Raw genomic sequence first — 17,303 nt, forward strand, 5'->3', positions numbered from 1 at the left:
AGGCCTTTTTTTTTGGTTGTGAATTCACACCTTTTTATTTTTATTTTTTTGTCTTGTGATTTTTTTTTTTGAAGGTGTGAATTATTTTTTCGAAGGTGTGAATTCTTAATTTGGTGCTGTGAATTCTGTCTTTTTCGAAGATGTGAATTCTGCAAAAGGATATAATATCAAATTATGGGGATGTGAATTATGCAAAAGATGTGAAAAGAACTGTAAATTGATATGTGAATTTTAGGGATGTGAATTCTGTAAAGGTGTGTGAATTTTGCAAATGGTGTACTGGAGCCAAATTCACACACTCAAGAATTCACACCAATAATTTACCCAGAATTTTGAGGGCGTGAATAATGCAAAGGAGTGTCAATTAGGGGGTGTGAGTTCTTGCAAATGGGTGTGAATTTGCAAAAAAAGAAGAAGATGAATAGTAAAAATGAGATGTGAATTCTGTGGGGTGTAAATTCTGTGAGGTGTGAATTTTTTGGGTGTGAATTATGTGGGGTGTGAATTATGTGATGTGTGAATTCTTGGGGTATGAATTCTGTGAGGTGTGAATTCTTGGAATGTTGAAAAGTGACAAGGGTAAAATAGTAAAAGCATCTTTAAAAAAAGGGCTGGATGGGATAGCTCTACAGAAAGGGATTTGCATGGAACTCCAAAAAAAAAATGGGACCGGCCAGGAATTTCCCGTATATTTAACCATCAATTCCCATTTTAAAAGCTTCAGGTAAATGTTTGAACAAAAGAAAGTTTAAAAACCAAACTTCAACTGAAATGATGTGCTTTTTTTTTTTTTAAACGGCAAAAATCTTATTAACGAAGACGACAAGAGTGCTAGGTACAAAATTCCACAACTAACATCCAGATGCCATAAATATCAACTACTAGTCGAAATCATCCATGTAATTGCAACCAATCCATCCATCCTCATAATCTTTCAGCCATCAATCCATCAAAACATATCAGCAATATTCTACCTCATAGAATAATAATACAGCAGCACAGATTGCATCAATAGCATAATCCAGATCTCTTAGCCCTCCAAAAACTAGGAAACACCATCCACACTAGTACACAAGACGCCAAACTGACACAAGACACAAGACTTAGGACTCCAAACTGATAGAGGACACAAGACACCAAAAAAAAAAAAGGACATAAAAGAAACAAGACACAAACAAAACCAAAAAACCAAGAGGCAGTTTATATATGATGCCTCCTTTTGCTCTTGCTCTTGTTCTTTGTCTTTGATTGTGTCTCCATCATCTCTTTCATTTGTGTCTCAAAGTGGGCCCGGTACAATTGAAGCTGCTCTTGCATTTGTGCTTGAAATATATGGGTTTGCTCTTGTGATCGCCGATATCCACCTCCAAAGACATCTTTGATAGAAGGGCCTAATCCAAATGTTCGAACACGACCAGGTTACTTAGGGCCCATAACTTTTACAAAGATATCCTCATCTATGCACGTGGATTCAGTAGAAGATCCTTCCATTTGCGTCGAGAGCTCCGTCATTTGAGTCTACAAACACCACATAAAATAAAAGGATAAATGCATATATATAATATGACTAATAGAATACCCTACTTGTCACTTTCATCAAGAACCAACCAATTTGTATAGCTTGCAAGCGAACGAGAGACGATTCCACTATGTGAAGAGAATGATGCTCCGAAGAGCTACAATGGTGACGCACAAACAAAGCCCTCACAAAGAGACTCTCACCAATCCCAAAATACAAATTCTCTCACCAAATAAAAAACCCGATTAGAATCTCTCACCAAATACAGATTCTCTCTCATCAAGTCTCACAAAAACCCTAGGGTTTTTAACCAAGAGACACAGACAGAATATAGTTCCATAGACATGACCGGATGTCACACAGATGCAAATGATTCTCAAGAAACCCTACGGTTTCAACCAGAAAGAATCGCCGAAACAGATGATCTTCCAGATGGATGGCCGGAGGCCTACAGAACCCACCATAGAAGGGGTAACCAGATGCTGATAAAGATCTTCCAAAGAACCCTAAAGTTCTACAGATGAGACCCCCTAGGGGCCTCTTAGAGGGATTCACTCAAGAAGTCCAACCCCTAATGAGAGAGCAAGGCTATATTTATAGCCACAGATTGCTTTCTAAAGTCAGAATCCTTGCCAGATTATGTTTCCTTTGCATATAGAGTCCAAAACCAAAAAGGAAACTCCAAAACCAATCTTTAGGAAGTCCAGAATATTACCAAAATCAACTAAAGCATGCTGGTCCGGACCACCACATACCGTGGTCCAGACGAAGATTCTAGAATGTACTGCCCCGTCTTTATGGTCCGGACCACGGTTGCGCTGGTCCGGACAGAAAAAACAGATCGCTCTAGAAAACGCATGCAAGCACTGGTCCGGACCACCAAGGCCGTGGTCCAGACCATGAAGGCCAAGAAGTCCAAAACAAGCCAAAAAACTACAAATCTCCACCTTGGCGAAATATCCAAGTACCGTACCAACAATGGCACACCAATCGAAATCCCACAAATCTCCACCTTGGCGAGATGTCCAATTCCCATGCGAATCCAAAACGACACCAATGAATCGCATGAGAAACAAATGCTCAATAATCAAACTCTAAGCTCCAACAAAGCCGATTAATCGAAGAGAAGCGAATTGCAAAACAACAAAGTGACCGAGTCACACGAACCAATCCATCAAACCGAATGCTTAAGACATATCAAGCCAAAGTCAAGTATAAGAGCCCGAGACACATTGAGCCAACCCAAACCAATCTTCAAATACGGAAGCAAGCAAGCTCTCACCAAACAAACAGACGCTCGAGACATATCAAGCCAAAACTAGATTTTACCAACCAAACAGATTTCTCTCCACCGAAAGCTCGAGTCAAACAAAGAGAGCGAAATAAAATACCCAAAAAGAGAGCGAACTGAATCACAGACCAAGCTTCCTACCAAAAATAAAACCATGGGCTAGAGAGCAAGCCGAAAAACCCTAATCAAGCTCTCCACAAACCAAACCAGATTAACTGCTGATCAAATAAGCTCTAACCAAATTCTGAAGTACTGGAACATAACTTCAGTTTACCCTAAAAGAGCCAAATTTTGAAGTATCGAGCAAACTTCAAAATACAAACCAATCCCAAAAAATAAGTGCACAACCAAATTCGAAAGTGGCAAACAAGTTCCAGTCATATAATCCAAAATCCAAAACATCTTCGAGAGATACTCAAAGACACCCAAAACTAAACAACCCGATCGGCAAACCCAGGACGTCCAAAAACAACCAAACCAAATTGTCTTCGAAAGGATGCCACAAAATGCCCAAGGCGCTCAAACTAATTACTAAACTATCAACAGTCCCAAAAACACATATCCAAGTGATTTATCTCCACCAAATTCACAAGCCCATGCAAATTTTCTAAACTAATAACCAAAGAGATAAATTCAAAACGAATAAACCAAATTACCTTCCAAATTGATGAGATTCTCCACAAAGTCCGATAATGATCGAACACAAAAGGTTGCATCATCCAACTCCAAACAGATTTTCCTATCTCCAACCTCTCATAAGCCTGGCCAGTACCCATAAGAACATCTTTATAGTCAAATCCCAAAATTCCAATCCGCTCATCTGAACGGCAAACTGTAACACCCCGTCCCACATCGGAAGTCTACATGGATGATCTTAGGCATATAACAAACCTTGTGGGCTACTACTAGTACCTTGTGCTTAAGCTTTTGGGCCATGTGGTGTGGCTTGTGGATCAAAATCAGGGTATTGGGCCAGTGGTCTACTTGGGGCATTACAGGTGGTATCAAAGTCATCCATGTGCACGACCATGTGGGCCTTGGAGTTTGGTTGGATTTGACTGTTGGTTTGATTAGTATCGGTGATTATAGTGCTCAACCCCTTGCGAGGGCGCGAGGCTATAAAGTTGGGGAGATTGTAACACCCCGTCCCACATCAGAAGTCTACATGGATGATCTTGGGCATATAACAAACATTGTCAGCTACTACTAGTACCTTGTGCTTAAGCTTTTGGGCCATGTGGTGTGACTTATGGATCAAAATCAAAGTATTGGGCCAGTAGTCTACTTGGGGCGTTACACAAACTGATGATGAACCCCCAAAATAGCAAACTAAGAATCTTCATCGCCAAGTTTCTCCACCGAAATAAATTTTCCCAAAAATCCATAAACCACCAATAATCTACCAAAACTGAGCAGCGGAAACGAAACAGATGCCTAGGTCGGAACCTAAGCTCTGATACCAGTTTGTTGTGCGGCGGGCCCCCGAAGGACCCAACCGCAACCCGACGATTATTGATGTTAATGATATCGGGAAAAAAACCAAACCAAACATATGTGAAAAATTAATGGAGAAACCAAACCAAGAAAAAAAATGAATAAAAGAGACCAAGATATACGTGGTTCGGTTTACGGATGTAAACCTACTCCACGAGCAAGCGAACGAGAGACGATTCCACTATGTGAAGAGAATGATGCTCCGAAGAGCTACAATGGTGATGAACAAACAAAGCCCTCACAAAGAGACTCTCACCAATCCCAAAATACAAATTCTCTCACCAAATACAGATTCTCTCTCATCAAGTCTCACAAAAACCCTAGGATTTTTAACCAAGAGACACAGACAGAATATAGTTCCATAGACATGACCGGATGTCACACAGTTGCAAATGATTCTCAAGAAACCCTACGGTTTCAACCAGAAAGAATCGCCGAAACAGATGATCTTCCAGATGGCCGGAGGCCTACAGAACCCACCATAGAAGGGATCTTCCAAAGAACCCTAAAGTTCTATAGATGAGACCCCCTAGGGGCCTCTCAGAGGGATTCACTCAAGAAGTCCAAACCCTAATGACAGAGCACGGCTATATTTATAGCCACAGATTGCTTCCTAATACGGTGTTCAAGAAAACTGCCCGAACCGTAAAACCGGTCTGATCCGGACCAAACCGTCCTATTTGGTCTGGTTCTGCGGTTCTACGGTCAGGTTATGGTTCCAAAAAAATAAGAACCGTTAATTTTGGTTTGGTTACTGGTTCTCAATTAATGAACCGTGGTTAGAACCGAATCGGACCGTTTAAAACTAAGATAAATATAGATATAGATATGTGTGTGTAATTAAATATGTATTTGAATTTGGTAGGTTAATCTTTTCCTTGCTAAACTTAATTTATTTAGAGATGAAATTTCATTTATTAGGAAAGCTTTTATTTTCTTCCTTCATTTCCTATTCCAGCATATTATCTTCCTATTTCTTTAATTTTATGAGTTCATATTTTATGAATAAGTGTTTGGATGCTTATTGGATAGAACCGAAACCGAACCAAAACTGGACCGGTCTTGCGGTTTGGTTCTGGTTAGGTTCCATGCATATATTGGTTAGGTTCTGGTTCCCAATTTTCTAGAACTGTTTGAAATGGTCCGGTTACTGGTTTTCTAAAGAACCGAACCAATCTGGACCGTGTACACCCCTACTTCCTAAAGTCAGAATCCTTGCCAAATTATGTTTCCTTTGCATATAGAGTCCAAAACCAAAAAGGAAACTCTAAAACTAATCTTTAGAAAGTCCAAAATATTACCAAAATCAGCTAAAACATGCTGGTCCGGACCACCACATACCGTGGTCCAGACGGAGATTCCAGAATGCACTGCCTCGTCGCCATGGTCCAAACCACGGGATGCGCTGGTCTGGACAGAAAAAACAGACCGCTCTGGAAAACGCAAACAAGCACTGGTCCGGACCACCAAGGCCGTGGTCCGGTCCATGAAGCCCGAGAAGTCCAAAACGAGCCAAAAAACTACAAATCTCCACCTTGGCGAGATATCCAAGTACCGTACAAACAATGGCCCACCAATCGAAATCCCATAGTCTTGATAATCGTTGTATTCATAAAAACCTTCATCAGATTTCATATCATTTATTTGTGCCTTTAATTCTCTTTGGCGGGATGGATTTGGAGCCGTGTTGGGTAGAGATCGCGTGTTGGTGAACTCGTGGGCGCTATGGGATCAAGATGAACCTTGGGAAGCTTCATCAAAGTTGTGGAGTTATATATGTTAAGCTATTGGGGTTAGTCGTTTCAAGGTCGTCTCTGGTAACATTTTGTAAACCTTTTGATCTATAGCAATTTGGAAGATTAGGTTGTGGTTTTCCTCTTACGGATACTTATCCTTATTTAAAAAAAAAACCTTTTTTGGCTATTATTGTGTTGCTTGGTGATTTGATTTATGAATTATGGATACTGATTAAATTGGTAAAAATTGCAATTGCTAATTTTTACATTGGTATTTGCTAGTTTCAGGATCCTATCCTATGAAGAAAACGCCAAATATGTTTATATCAAAACTAACCAAACCAAATCGAAGCTTAAATCTCAATCAATTGGCGTCAGCAAAACTAATTAGTTGATTCAATTAAAAATAATATGTTTGCACAATTCTACCACCACATTAAGTGGATGTCTACATATATAACATCACTCTAGTTAGATATCCTAACCTACTCCTCCTAAATAAGAAACACTTTCGCTTGCCATTTAATGGATGGTCGATTTTGCCCTTTTAGTGTTGACTTGGTGTTGTTTTTTTGTTTGGTGAAATGGTAATTGCACTGCTTTTATTGGGGTACATGTTTGGTTGTTGGGTCTTACTGGGTTACATGGCAATAGGGGGTGAAATAAGAAACACTTTCGCTTGCCATTTAATGGATGGACGATTTTGCCCTTTTAGTGTTGGCTTGGTGTTGTTTTTTTGTTTGGTGAAATGGTAATTGCACTACTTCCGCACCTTTCTATAATCGGCCTTCAATCCTAAAAAAACTTCCACTTTGCATCTCTTTTGTAGCCCAAGATTCAAGTGTTTCAGGCGATTTTGAGTTCGACGACGACTGAGTTTCAGGCCGCAGGGGACTTCTCCGCCGACGATCCAGTCGGAGGGGGCGTTGCTGCTACGTTATCTATGTATCTCCATCGCCGATCATGGAGTATCTTTTCTAATTTGCTGCATTTGTTCCTCTGTTTTTTTTTTTTCTATATATCCAATTTGCACGCTTTGCATGTCTTTGTCAATGCCAATTTTTCTGGGTTGGCAGTTAGCGGATTAGAGAGATAAAGATGGCGGTGGCGGTGGCGTTGGCAATCTGTGGTGGTGGTGATTTTGGTGGCCGGAGACAACCAAAACCAAATCTGTGGTTTGCTCTCTCTCTCTTGAATCTACTGCTCGCCCTCACCCCTAAATCTACTGTCCCAAAACCCATAATAATAGTGATTTAGCTTCTAAAGCTTTACGTTAGAGTTCCAGTGTTTTTGAAAATTTGAGAAAATTTTGTTGAAAATTAAAATTACATTGAAATGTTTTTTAATTTACGTAGATTTGAGAGTACGTAATTCTCTCACTTTTTTTGTGGTGACCAAAAACGGAATTTTTAGTTCCGGAAGATAAATTTGGCGAAGAGGTTAATGTGTGATTGATCTGATAGCCTTTCAAAAAAAAGTAATTGATTTGATAATTTACTTTCTTATGTATGTTTTCTTTTTCATTAAGTACTTTGTGGTGTATGTTCATTAAGTATTTTGTAGCAAAATAAGTTAGGGTTTTTAAGATGGGTCGGTATGTTCTCTAACATGTAGTGTTTTGATGATTTCTTGCATTTAGGTTTCATTGTTTGGAAATCATGGAGTATCTCTTCTGATTTGCTGCTTTTGTTCCTTTGGTTTTTTGTGTTTTGACTTTTTATTGAAAAGATTTTGGGTCAATTCAATCTGTGTGTGTAGATTCATTTTGGGCTGCTGTTTTTAGTTGGTGATGTTTTCCGTTTTCCTGATTTCTATTGCATGTTCGGTTTTGTGCTTTATTTTGGAACTTTGTAGTGTTCCTTGTCGTTTGCTATTTTTTTTGGACCTTTTTCGATTTAAAAAATTGCACTTATCTTTGGATTTTCTGCATAAATTAATTACTCTCTTTCTTTTGTAGCTTGATTTCTCTTAATTTATCGATTCAAAATACTCGTAGAGTTGGTTTAAAGAGTAAATATTTATTTGGTTTTGTTATCCCCAAGACAGTTAAAGGGTTAGTGAAAGAGTGGTCTCATTATCCTACCCACAGTCAAAGGGTATAGTATGTAAGAAAGCGTCAATTCGTTAATGGGGCTCTTCTAAAAAACCGTTGGGATGCGAAAGATGTAATACTCGATATTGTCTCTCTTCTCTCTATAGTTATTTAGTGTACAATTGAAGCTTCAACTCTTTAAGCATTCAACTAGATAATTAGAGTAGTTGACTTGTGTCGTTCTCGAATTGCTTTGTTCCTTTCACATATCATAGAGGTTATCAATTTGGCTTATTTGAAGATTATGTCCTTAATGTGTTACATGTCTTATTCAATCATACCTCCACTAGAGTATATTCTACTTTTAAATCAATATGATCATTTAGAGAAATATTCATCACAACACTTTTGGCCCAACACTTTTGAAGGTGTAAATCTTTTACCCCAAAAAAACAATTAAAATATATTTTAAAAAATGCCTTACTGTGTCCCTGTGTGTGTACATGGCATGTCCCTCCTAGCGTGTCTCATGTGCTTCATAGTTTTGTTGATATTTCAATGCACCACAACTATGTCGAGTTGTTAAGATCAACAAAAAAATACAAAAACTCCGTGCTCTCATAAATGGTTGTTGCTATTAAGACAGATTCGTATATGCTCCCAAGCAAAATTTGTTTATAAAATCAGCTTGGTATCACAGGCTTACATTTGGGTGATATAATGGCTTTTAGAACAGAACTTGGACTATAGACATGGCAGTCTTAGAAATATTGGGACGTTCTTATTTATTTCTAGACTACAAGTTCATGTTTATTGTGCACTTTCTTGGTGAAATAGTGAACTTGTGATTATGGTGACACCAGTTGTATGGTGCAAAAGCTAGCACAACTTTAATTGGCGAGCTTTGTTTTTTTGGATTTGTGAACTTATAAGCCATAGCATGTTAGTTTTTATACTTCCGTTTTCTACCTTTTATAGTTGAACATTCCCTATGAATTGAGGAGATGTTGCTTTTCAACTCAAACTTCGATGGTACCCAAAGCAACCATGTATATTGTGATTCTGAGAGTTGGGTTTTGTTCTTCAATGGGTAGTTGCCACTTGCTAGAGTTCATGGTATGTAATAGGTATATATGGATGTGCTAATTTGTTTGTGGATACATCACTTCATAGTTAAACTCCCCCCTGCTCTTCGTCTCTTAATGCATGTATGTGGGCTGCCTAGCAAAGCCTAGCTTGAAGTTGAATCCGCCCGAATAGCACCTGCCCAACAAGGACATAGCAATCGAACCATTGCAAATGAAGAAAAATGCCATCATTAGGTATGCTACTGTTTGACAAATTAAACTATAGTCTCAAAGTAGCAAAAGTTTCTTGGTTTGTGCATAGCTTTTTAAATCTAATGGCTCTTCGGTGTAGACATAAGGAAGCATTCTTTGGTTTACAATTCTTTTGTACGTGCACACCTTTCAAACACAAACAAGGACACCATTCTCTTACAAAACACGAGTCTTGCAGTTTGTAGACCCTGTGTGAATCAGACCCCTCATGAGAATATGTGAAATTGTAATGCGCTCATAAGAAAACTAAAACAAATGCAGGTGTTCGTGGGTATTTGTTGCAGATGTTTGGGTTTTGAGTAGGTCAAGAGCCCCAAGTTTGAATTTAATGTCATTTGGCCGAACCTCCATCATTCTTTCTACACCTTATCAAGAGAGATCTGGAGACAAAGCTTTCAAAAGGACCATGGATAGCTATAGCAGCCATTGCAGACCCTAAAAATCTCCCTTGAGTTCATCACATCTTCTTCTCTGTATCCAATTTTGAATCATTTGTTTAGACTCTTGAGGTACATTCCTTTTCTCTCTGTTATATTACTGTTTATTTTTGGTAAATTCAGTTATTTGTATGTGGCTACCTTGTTCGTCGAAAGTGGAATTTTTACATTCATTGTATTCTTTTGATTTTTGGCTTACGTGGTTCTTTATTGTTATTTTTTGGTTAGGAAGAAGGATCTTGGCAGATACAATTACGTTGATGGAATAAACTCTACCAAGAGTTTTTGCTTTGTCTGACTAGAATAAACTCTACCTTTTGCTATGTCTAATCCTTTGGCAATTGTATAAAAAACCCTATAGCCAAAGTCATGCAAGTAGCTGAATAACTTGAAACCTTTTTTTCAGTGCAAAAACTTATCTAGACCATAACTTCTACAACTACCAACTTCTGATGATACACTTGATCAAGCTTATCCATATAACCTTTGCTATGATCAACAACAGCCATAATTTAAACAAAATCCAAAACGCATGATAATCACCCAATATTATAGATATTTGGTGCGACTAGTCCCGCTTTATGTTGTTTTATCTTGCTTTTATGTAGCTTTTATAGCGATATTGCACGTAAAGTAGGTTTTTGTGTGTTTCAGGTAATTCGTATAAATAAAGCGCGTTTCAACGCCAAGAAATGCTCCGGATGCTTCCAAGTACCCGAAGACCCTGTCGGCCCCTTAAAATCTAAGTATGGAAAAATGACTTTCTAGAAAAATTTCGATTTTCGAGATAAAAAATGGCGGTAATTGATCCTTGAATTTTTCTAAGAGTCACTACAAGAAATTTTGTGTTTGGAGACGAATTAAATTGTCACAAAATGAACATTTTTCGTCGCCAAAAGTTTAGGGACAAAAACTTTTGTCACTTATAGGTTGTCTCAGAAAGTAATGTGGTGACGAAAATCATGTTTCGTCACCTATAGTAATTTTTGGAGACGAAATTTATTGTCACCAATTTATCGATTATTTGTCACCCTTGTCCAGTTTTGTCACTAATAGTAAATGAATATTGACCAGGAAAACTACATAGGTGACAAAAAATTTCATCTCCAAAGAATTTAATTTAAATATTATAAAATAGTAAATGTGACAAATAATTTCATCTCCTATAATTGTAAAATTAAAGCCGATTAATGACAAAAAATTTCGTCTTTGAAATGCTTCTTCAAAAATCCTCTTCAGGGACAAAAAAAATTTGTCACCTATTTTTCATATATTAGAAATATAGGTGACAAAAAATCATCTCGCACTCTTCTAAATACCATATCCTGTGCATTTTAGAATCCAATAGATCTCAAACAATAACTATAATACATCTGAATTGCACTAAATAGTAAGCCCATTCAATTTTACCATAATATCCAACACATCGTCATACCCAACATTCAACCACACCAAAATAATCATCCACACTTAGGATGTAATGCATCCATGTACGAATGTCAAAAATAACCAAACTAGACCATATACGTTGTTCATCATAGTTCTTATCCTATGAATCATCAAAAAAGAAGAGTTCTCGAAGCATCATCGAAAAAAAGAAGACTCTGAACTTCATCCAAAAGGAAGTCTTCATAGAAAAGCATATATCATCTTCTGCTACCAACCTTCTACATACTCAATCTGCAAATTAACATAAAATAAGATTCAGAAAAAATTGGTACGATATTGTTAATAGAAGCACGAAACATCATGTCAATTTAAGTTTTATGCCAAAATCAATGAACTAAAGTGTAATGCCTTCATTTTGTGCTTCATAAACATTGACACGTATGCAGCAAACAATCTAACAATAGAACTGGAACATTACTATTTGGACAAACAATGGACAGAGTATGCAGCAAACAACTTGGACAGATTATACTTCAAGCAGAAAAATCTAATGCCAAAAAATATAACCAAAGTTGAAGACAAAGTGCAACTGAAACATAAATGCTTTCCTCTTGTCCATATGTGCTTTCCTTTTGTGCAATTGAAACAGAACCCAGGTTAGAAATGTTATGCCTGAACTGAAGTTTGTGACTACTCAAGTGTCCATACCAGCTAAAGAGTCAATACCTAACAAATTTCCACAACTGCAACTCAACATATGACCAGCAAACAACAAAAAATAGACCACATAACTGCTGTAACTTGAACATAGAACCATACACCAAAACAGACCACAAAACTAGTTCATAACAAGTCTAATGCTGTAGCAAGTAAAACAAAAAAATGCACAAACAAAACATACTTGAAACAGAAATGCATATGCAGAAATTAAAACCTGCTAAACCTACACTGAAACCAAAATACCAACTGGGGGTCTTATGATTAAACTTTTGCGGGTCTTACTGGGAACACTTTTCAAATCCACTAAAGGTGTGTGTTGGTGTGAGTTGTGTGTGTGTTGTGTCCACTAAAGGTGTGTTGTGTCCTCTAAAGGTGTGGATTCATTACTGGTGTGTGTTGTGTGGGTGCCAAGTTAGTTGGAATGCAAAAAACAGCCAAAAACCATCAACAAAGATCAGCCAAGCAATCCAGAAAATTAAGAGCAGAAATACAAAACAGAAGTCTCGAGTGAAATGGTTGGCTTTAAGAGACCAAAACTCTAAGTACTTTCACCAGAAAATGTGTTCCCATAGAGCTAGAAATACAATTCTAAGTTTTGTTGATTCTAGTGGTTGTTTGATTGATGATCCTAAGGCCGTGAAGCAAGAGATTTTGGGTTTACTATGCTGGGTTATTAGGGACTGCTTTCGATGGAAAAGTGGATGATATGCCTACTCTTAATCTAGCCATTCAATCTAAGGTTCCAGTTCACTTCAGAGATCAGTTAATTGCTCCAGTTACAGAGCATGAAATCCCGTTATCCAAGTTCTTTTGTTAAGGACATTTAAAGCACTCTCATGGCATTTCTTTGGTCTGGATTTGAGCTCAAGCATTCAAGGGAAAAAGTGAAATGGGATCAGCTCTGTTGTCCTAAAGAGGAAGGTGGTTTGGGATTTAAAAGGATTAAAGAATGGAATAGAGCTGTCATGCTATAACTTGAACATAGAACCATAAACCAAAACAGACCACAAAACTAGTTCATAACAAGTCTAATGCTGAAAAAGGGCAAAAAAGCAAACCAACAAAAATATATAGCCCACTCCAAGTTTTCTCATTAAGAATATACATAAGGAAAGCATGATGTACTAACTAGCAAGTTGTTAACCGGTGAATCCTTGTTGTTTAAGAAACACCATAATACTAGCCAAAGTCTTCCTTTGTTCCTCTTTTGCCAAGGCAAGCTCGTCTATCTTATTGTTTGCTGCTTCAATTCCTTCCGCTTGCTCTTGAATTTTCTCAGCTTGCTCTTGCACCTTTCCCTCAAGGTGTGTTACATACTCCCCGTTCACAGTCCTAATAGAGGAGGAAGGCCTAATGCCAAGTCCCTTCACATAGCCTGACCTTGCCTTGAGACCTTTAACGGAGAGCTCCACTTGCGTAATCGGGATTGCACCTTCCTGCGCATTATGTTCAATCTCTATTTGTACCATCTTATCCTGTCATTTTAAAGTAAATGCCAAATTTAAGTTCTGCCAATTTAGTAGAGACAAGTTCTAATAATTTAGTAAACACTAGTACACCACAAAAGTACTTGATACACATACATAGAGAACTTTGGATTCTGAAGAGATCCATTTTTGCGTGTCCTCATTAAATTGGGTGGATTTGTACATCTCTGTTACCGCGGGCACAACACCTCCATTATCGTGCATCTGATATATTATTTTCTCATCAAATGAGTTAATAAAGCATGTTCATATTTGTAAAAAAAGTGAAGGCCAATATAATGGAAAACTCACCGCGGCGGCAACCCTAATTGGGAGTGACTTTGATCCACATCTATGTTTTGTCTTAGACCAAGACCTATTTTTTGTTTTTTTATATAGGCAAAAGAAACATATATCGATAAAATAGAAAAGGAGTTACAAAGAGAAAAAGATATATAATCTAGAATGGCAAATTCCTAGCATTGCCATGAGAAGCACCTATGTACTGAAAATGGCACATCCAGTCCAAATGCCTAGTAGCTATCTGTAATGTTGTTCTATATGAATGAATGAAGTGTTTCCTAGCATTATGAATGCAGTTCAAATACCTAACATTATGTTTTTTTTATAAGTACTTTGTATGGACTTAAGTTCACTGAGTTAAAGTGAACTTCACTCTATGTCAACAATGAAGTCAGAAATTGGTCTAGTTATGCCCAAAAGGAAAAACCTCAAATAAAACAGAGCAAAAAAACCTTAGAATGCCCTTGAAATTCTATTGGTCTTTTCTTCCCAAGTGAAACAGACCATAGCATCTAGAGCAAGCCTACTAAGAGTATTAGGTGAATCTCTCTTTTCGAAATTGGAACAGAACCACAAGCAACTTTCTGGAAGTAAAGAGTTGGACCAGCAGGGATATATCTCAACTTAGCAACAACGTTTTAGACTTGCTTAGAAAAGGAGTGCTCAAAAAGAAGATGATCCAATGATTCGTCAATTAGCTTAAAGAGAGAGCAAATAGGAGTATCAATGACACCCCAGCTAGCTATGACCAAATGACATCACGTACAAAAGACCGCATGTACTACTAGTATACAAGTCTGCCACTAGATATTTCCCTCAAACTCTACACGTCCAAGCAAACACTTGCACCAATGAGACGACTAGAATTATGTGGTTGGACTTGGGCGTTCATGTTCCTGCTTATATATAGTTTGAACATACTCCAATTGAGAACTCAAACCACACAGGCCAAGATGAGTCTCGTAAACAGCCATAATCTATGGATGAAAGCTAATAATCCTACAATTGTGAGCTTACATGGATGAAAGCCACGATGAAGGCCTAATCCATGACAGAATCAACCCAAATATGAGAGCCATAAAGCAGTAGCAAACTAAGGCATCACTGGCCATGAAAACAACCCTAATGCTATGATCAATCTGTTTCCTGGCCCTGTGGTAATCTATATGCTATGATCTTTTCAGCTAAGGGATGAAAGTTGGTGAAGTGCTTGGAAAATGGAGTCCATCTCCATGGGACTTCTTTCAATTTCTTATAAGGGTTGATATAAATAGAAGATGCCACAAAAAACAATATCCAAAACAAGCCTAAACAATCCTAAACTTAAGAGGCACTACAAAGAGCTCCCAGAATCAACAAAAATAGGCACAAGGGCAGAAAAGAAGGCAAAAAGGCAGCAGCAAAAGCAGCATTAGAAAAGGGAAGAGAAATCAAACCTGTTTGAGGTGTTTTTTTTCTAATCGCTCCTACAAGACCACAAACCAACAGAGAAAACTATAAGGTTTTCAAGTTTAGGATGTGGTTTTTTCTATAAAATCCAAAAGCAACATGCTATAAGAAGAACCATGACTATTTCTCTGGTGAACGAGACTACCAGCCATTTTGGAACAGTCCACTTCTTAGTGACTAAGCTCGTCCACTACTCTAGATTGACACCAGCTGGTGGGTTGTTCCTAGCATACTCTTCCCCCTCGTTTCTTTAAGTTTCTTGTACTTTTTGTGCAAAACGAAGTTGTGATTGCTCAACCTCCGTCCACATTGTGTTGTTGCCACTGCCTTTTTAACATCGATTGGATCTCCTTGCAAGTCAAACTTATCCTGCAATATTTGATAATTTTAGTAATGACTTGATCCTAATTTACAGATTTAATACCTTATTTGTAAACTAAGAACTGCTCTAGGTTGACAGCGGCGAGTTTGTGCTATTGTAAAAAAATCGTGTACAAGCCTTCATTTGTACAGTACTATACCCCATTAAAAGCTCAAACTAAATAATGAAATAAAAGACAGTTGGTGAATAAATTTAGAAACCTCGTAACTCTGGTATTAGAAGCTCAAACTAATAGTAGCTGCAAATGAAAGATTAACTGCTGGAAATACTCAGAGTTTACCATTATGCGCTGAAGTATAGGCGCTTTCACACTCTCATCTACTACCTTCCACCTAGGGACGCCAAGGTCCATCACATGTGTGCGAATCTCGACACCAATCCGTGAGGCTAATTGAGTAGAATGCTTTCCTACTGACGCACAGAATAGTTATGGAATGGGAACTGGAAGCTTTCCTTGTTTGTCAATGAATCGTTGAGCCTGAATGCCTCGCGTAGGTCCACGGGTTGGGCTATTGATTTCTGTCACAAAGACATACTAATAAGTTGGTAAGTCAATAAAATTAGTTTTTTTTTTTTGGCAGCACTACTGCTGGTCTGACAGAACAGCACTAGCTCTAGGCTTCACACAACAGAGCAGCAGCAGTAGTTGTAGGAAATTGCATTTTGCCTTGGCTTGAAAAACAGCAGCCATAACAGAAAACAATAAACAAAACTCAGTGACTTCACTATGACAAACGGGCAGTAAGGGACACTATTTGTATCCTAGTCCTCTTAAGCATTTACAAAAGAGATGGCAGTAAATGGTAGTAACTGATAGCTGGTAGCTGGTAGCAGTTCGGATAGTCCATTTGCAAATGGATGGAACGTCAGTAGTGTGGGCACACGCCCCGAAAATTCCATTTTTGTGCATAAAATCGGGTGTGCCCTTTTTTTGGAAAGCGCGGCGAAACGCTTCGATTCATAGTCGCCACTCGGGTTTTAGCGGTGAAACACCCAAGGAACCGAACTTTGAAACGTTTGCCACGTTGTTTGATTTGAAAAGGCTTGTAGACCGGTCCGTCGTCACCTTCGATATCTAGGGTTCGGGAGCCAGGTTACGAGAGGGGAAGAGTTTTATGGCACCCCTCTCGCCCAATCCGAAGATCGGTCTCTATTCGGGCATTTTGTAAAACGTTTGCATTTTTCTCTCATTGATCATTTTTTTAGCCAATTAGGGTGGGGGAGCAGTTAAAAAGGGGTTTTAAAACTGTAACAATTTGCATTCATGTGACCATATGTGATGGATGCTTGACTTAAACAAGTATAATAGATTGAGAACAAGCACTTGTGAGCATCTTAAACAAATTGGAGCACGCTGTCCCAGGACTAGGCACACAAGAGGAAGCTGTATGCATTGGCTAGGCCACTGCATGCAGAGATGACTTGCGTGCGCAGGCGGTATACTGGCGTGCGCCAGTAAATCTAAACTCACAGTTCCTATTTCTCAACCCTCTGGGCTCTGGAAGGACCAGTGCACACCCAGGACAAACCACGCAGTTAGTATGCAGAATAAATACAGTTACAGACAGCAGAGATGACTTTTAGAGCAAAGAAATGAATAGAACACCCCATAAACAGTGTGGGGAACATAAACAATGACCAAGGCTTAACTGCCATGCAAGGGCCAACCACTGGTCCCATTTGTAACTGTCGTACGCCAGTCCGAAGGCCTCGTATGCCAGTTAAACAACTTGGTCAGTGCTTGG

General features: G+C 38.4%; 1 protein-coding gene and 1 long non-coding RNA gene across 2 annotated transcripts; one reads left to right on the plus strand and one right to left on the minus strand.

Moving 5' to 3' along the window:
- Window positions 1–6,811: 6,811 nt before the first annotated feature.
- Window positions 6,812–10,377, plus strand: LOC131322194 (uncharacterized). The gene is made up of 6 exons (XR_009198736.1): window positions 6,812–7,215; window positions 8,087–8,582; window positions 8,715–9,199; window positions 9,308–9,394; window positions 9,674–9,921; window positions 10,078–10,377. It is a non-coding gene; the product is annotated as an uncharacterized LOC131322194 (long non-coding RNA).
- An 821-nt stretch (window positions 10,378–11,198) lies between these two features.
- On the minus strand, window positions 11,199–14,133 carry LOC131322192 (uncharacterized). Its single transcript, XM_058353431.1, has 4 exons — window positions 13,737–14,133; window positions 13,542–13,649; window positions 13,088–13,433; window positions 11,199–11,529 (listed from the first exon to the last, which is right to left on the minus strand). The coding sequence occupies exons 2-3, from the start codon at window positions 13,647–13,649 to the stop codon at window positions 13,098–13,100; spliced, it is 444 nt and encodes a 147-aa protein (XP_058209414.1). The 5' UTR covers window positions 13,737–14,133; the 3' UTR covers window positions 11,199–11,529; window positions 13,088–13,097.
- Between the last annotated feature and the right edge of the window lie 3,170 nt (window positions 14,134–17,303).

Source organism: Rhododendron vialii, chromosome 4a, assembly GCF_030253575.1.
Source record: "Rhododendron vialii isolate Sample 1 chromosome 4a, ASM3025357v1".
Classification (NCBI taxonomy): domain Eukaryota; kingdom Viridiplantae; phylum Streptophyta; class Magnoliopsida; order Ericales; family Ericaceae; genus Rhododendron; species Rhododendron vialii.